General features: G+C 49.6%; 1 protein-coding gene across 1 annotated transcript in view; it reads right to left on the bottom strand.

Moving 5' to 3' along the window:
• Positions 1-474, bottom strand: part of MTHFR (methylenetetrahydrofolate reductase) — a 9,315-nt gene extending 8,841 nt beyond the window's left edge. Inside the window, exon 1 of the mRNA XM_005427469.2 lies at positions 113-474. Within this exon, the coding sequence (XP_005427526.2) occupies positions 113-474 (362 nt within the window). The remainder of the gene's footprint in view (positions 1-112) is intronic.
• Positions 475-2,971: the final 2,497 nt, after the last annotated feature.

Raw genomic sequence — 2,971 nt, 5'->3', positions numbered from 1 at the left:
TTCGTCACCTGGAAGGGGAGACAGAGCATGGAGCAGAGCCTGCCTCTGTTAGTTAGCTATTTCCCTGCCCTCCACCACAGACACCTCCCCTCTCCTACCCTGCAGCACTCGCCTGGAGATGAGATTGACAGCAGCATTGGCTGTGCGTGGAGGGAAGAACTCCAGGGAGAACCACTTGTCCCCAGCGTCCTGCCGGCGGCGCATCTTCTCCCGCAGCCGCTCGTGCCGGTCGGCGTCGAGCACCGGGGTGGAGCAGCGCGAGTTGTCCTTGGAGCTCTCGCTGCCACTGCTGCTGCCGCCATCAGACCTGGAGCTGGAGCTGGCACTGCAGCTGTGCTGGGTCTCATTAACCATGGTGGGAGCTCTGCAGAGGGGAGCACAAAGAGGACAGTCAGTACATGGGTGTCTGCACAGAGCAGGCACTGCTGGGGTGAGCAGCAGATGATTAAAGAAGCCTATGCCAAGACCCAGCATTCATCACCATCACCTTTTGCCAGGTTTCACTGTAAGCTATAGCGAGAAATCTGGAGAAAACACAGGAAAAAGCATGTTTAGATAATGCTGATAGTGATTGTAGCCTTGGGCTGGGCATGCATAGGAATGTGCCCCTTGTTGATGGAGTGACAAAACTATCCCTTGTCCCCTCAAAAAGGAAATAAGCCCAAAAGTTTCTCTCCTGAATTAGCGAAAAAGACACCTCACGGGACCTGGGGGACTTCACCTCAAACTTAAGGATACCTAATTGGACAGGAGCCAGAAAGTCCTGCTTGGGCAATTTGCTAAAAAAAGAAGAGAAAGAAACAAATGGCTTTTGTGAGGTGTTTTACCAGGAGCAAGAACCTCTTGCACTTGTCTCCGTTTTTCTCTGTAAGAAGTTTTGTTATTTCGCCTTTTATTAAAACCATTTTGTTTCCAACACTACCACAGAAGCCATCCTGCTGATTTTATGCCTTCTAATGTAGCTGAGCTATCTTGGGTGTGAAATAGATCTCCAAGAGCTTATGAGACCTGGCTTGAGAAGACCCATATTTCAGGCATGCTGGCAGATATTTTTTATTGTCTACTGCAGCTGCTTTTTGTACTGTATTCATCTTCAGAGTTTCCATCCTGTTTGTGCCCAAAAGGCAGCACTGCTTTACAACATAGGTAGGAAAGTCAGTGCTGATGGGGCAGGTACTCAAGAATGCACAAACTATTGCTATGTCAGAAACAAAGCACAGAATCCCCTCTGACCAGGCCATCCCCACAAACTGTCATTTGTTTTCTCTGCTGGCTTCACACCTGCATTTCCAACCATTAGCCTTCTCCACAAGACAGACCATCTCCATAGACAACTGCCCCCTATGCCAGTCCCATTGCACACACTCAACTCTTTGCCAACAATTGCGGCTGCTTGGAAACAAGGCCAGCAGGGACCAATCTCCTGTCTTGCAACAAGATCAGCTGTGCTTGCTTGGTGTTACAAAAAGCAAAACAGCACTGCAAGTCAGTGGTACAAATAGGCTTAGGATACCCAACTCCACTTAGCTCTGCAAAATGTCCCATCCTGTGCCTTTAAAACGAGGTAGGGATTACAGTTATGGAAGAGCTACCACAATATTTGGATCCGTGTTATTTGCTTTGGTACCTGCCAAAACTTAAAATTCTCACTGGGAAGTAGCATGTCCAAGTATTACGTAACTTTGGAGCTGTTTTGGAGGAAGCAGTTGCGTGAACCATCACACTCTCAGTCCTTATCATCAGGTCTGTGGGTTTAGTTCAGCCAAGAAGACTTTGAACTCACCTTCTAATGTTTACACTTGAGCTGCCAATCAAGCAAAACCCTTTGAGAGAAAGTCTACTTTTATCACCTGAGGAACCTGTCCAGCTGGCAGGAGATGTGAGAAAGAAGCGCAGGCTTTCTGTTCCAAGCTCTCTTGTGTACCAACACAGCAGCTGCAGTAAAAATCAGCAGCACAGACCTACTGACAGGTGAAGCAAACCCAACTGGGTGCACAGTCACAGCCCTGACTAGGCTCAGAAGACTCTGCCTGACATCCACATGCACTAATCTGGGAGAATTATCCCCAAGCACACGTTAGTGATCGAGCTAGCAGCTCACAATCACATGCTGTCAGCTCCCAATATCACATTCCTAGCAAGCACGGCACAGCCCTGCAGGCAAATCAAAGGAGCTTTGTTTTCTGATTTGAGATTTTAACACCCATCACATGGAAAAAGCGTTCAGGTCTCTATGTCTCTATAAAATGAGATTGGCTGTTGAGCAAAGCTCCTTACCTTACTAGCAATATCAAATAACGAAGACATGAAAAAGGCACACTTAGGTTTTTGTCTAGAGGCAGCATTTGGAACAATTTCCTTACCATGATACGCATCACAGATTTGCTGGCAGATACTTCTAGTTATTGCAAAGAGAAAAAAGATAAGCCTAAACAACAAGAACAGCAGCAACATAAGACAATTCTTAACACCTGTCAACACTCCTGCTCCTGTCTTTGTCACACTGCAGAGTTCAAAGATCCGTGGCTCAGCACACTTCTGATGCTCACCATGGATGTACCTGCTGTGTTTTTATGATGTTGGTACTCCAACTCCTTCCAGCCCTGAGCTGACACCGACACAAAGAGCGTGGAGTCTGCATTCTCCTAAGCTCAGTTTTACCCTCCGGACTAAACTCGGCTGCAGCAGATGCCTTTTTCTCACAGGCTGCACACGCTGCACGGCGCTGCTCCAGGGCCACGGCATCAGGCCGAGGACAGGCGGGGAACCCAGGGGCCCGGGGCTGCATCCACCGCCCGACCAGCTGAGGGGCCATGGGACAGCCAAGGGGGAAGGGCCGGGGAGAGCCCGGCAGCCGGGGAAGGAGGCGAGCAGCAGCACCTGCGATCCCGAGTGCCAGGGAAGGGGTCGGAGCCAGGCAGGTCAATGCAGCCCGATCGCCCCTTCACCTAAGCACACCCCGCCAGCAGCA

This window comes from Geospiza fortis, unplaced genomic scaffold (genome assembly GCF_000277835.1).
Source record: "Geospiza fortis unplaced genomic scaffold, GeoFor_1.0 scaffold132, whole genome shotgun sequence".
Taxonomy (NCBI): domain Eukaryota; kingdom Metazoa; phylum Chordata; class Aves; order Passeriformes; family Thraupidae; genus Geospiza; species Geospiza fortis.
This window is presented reverse-complemented; position numbering and strand designations above follow the sequence as displayed.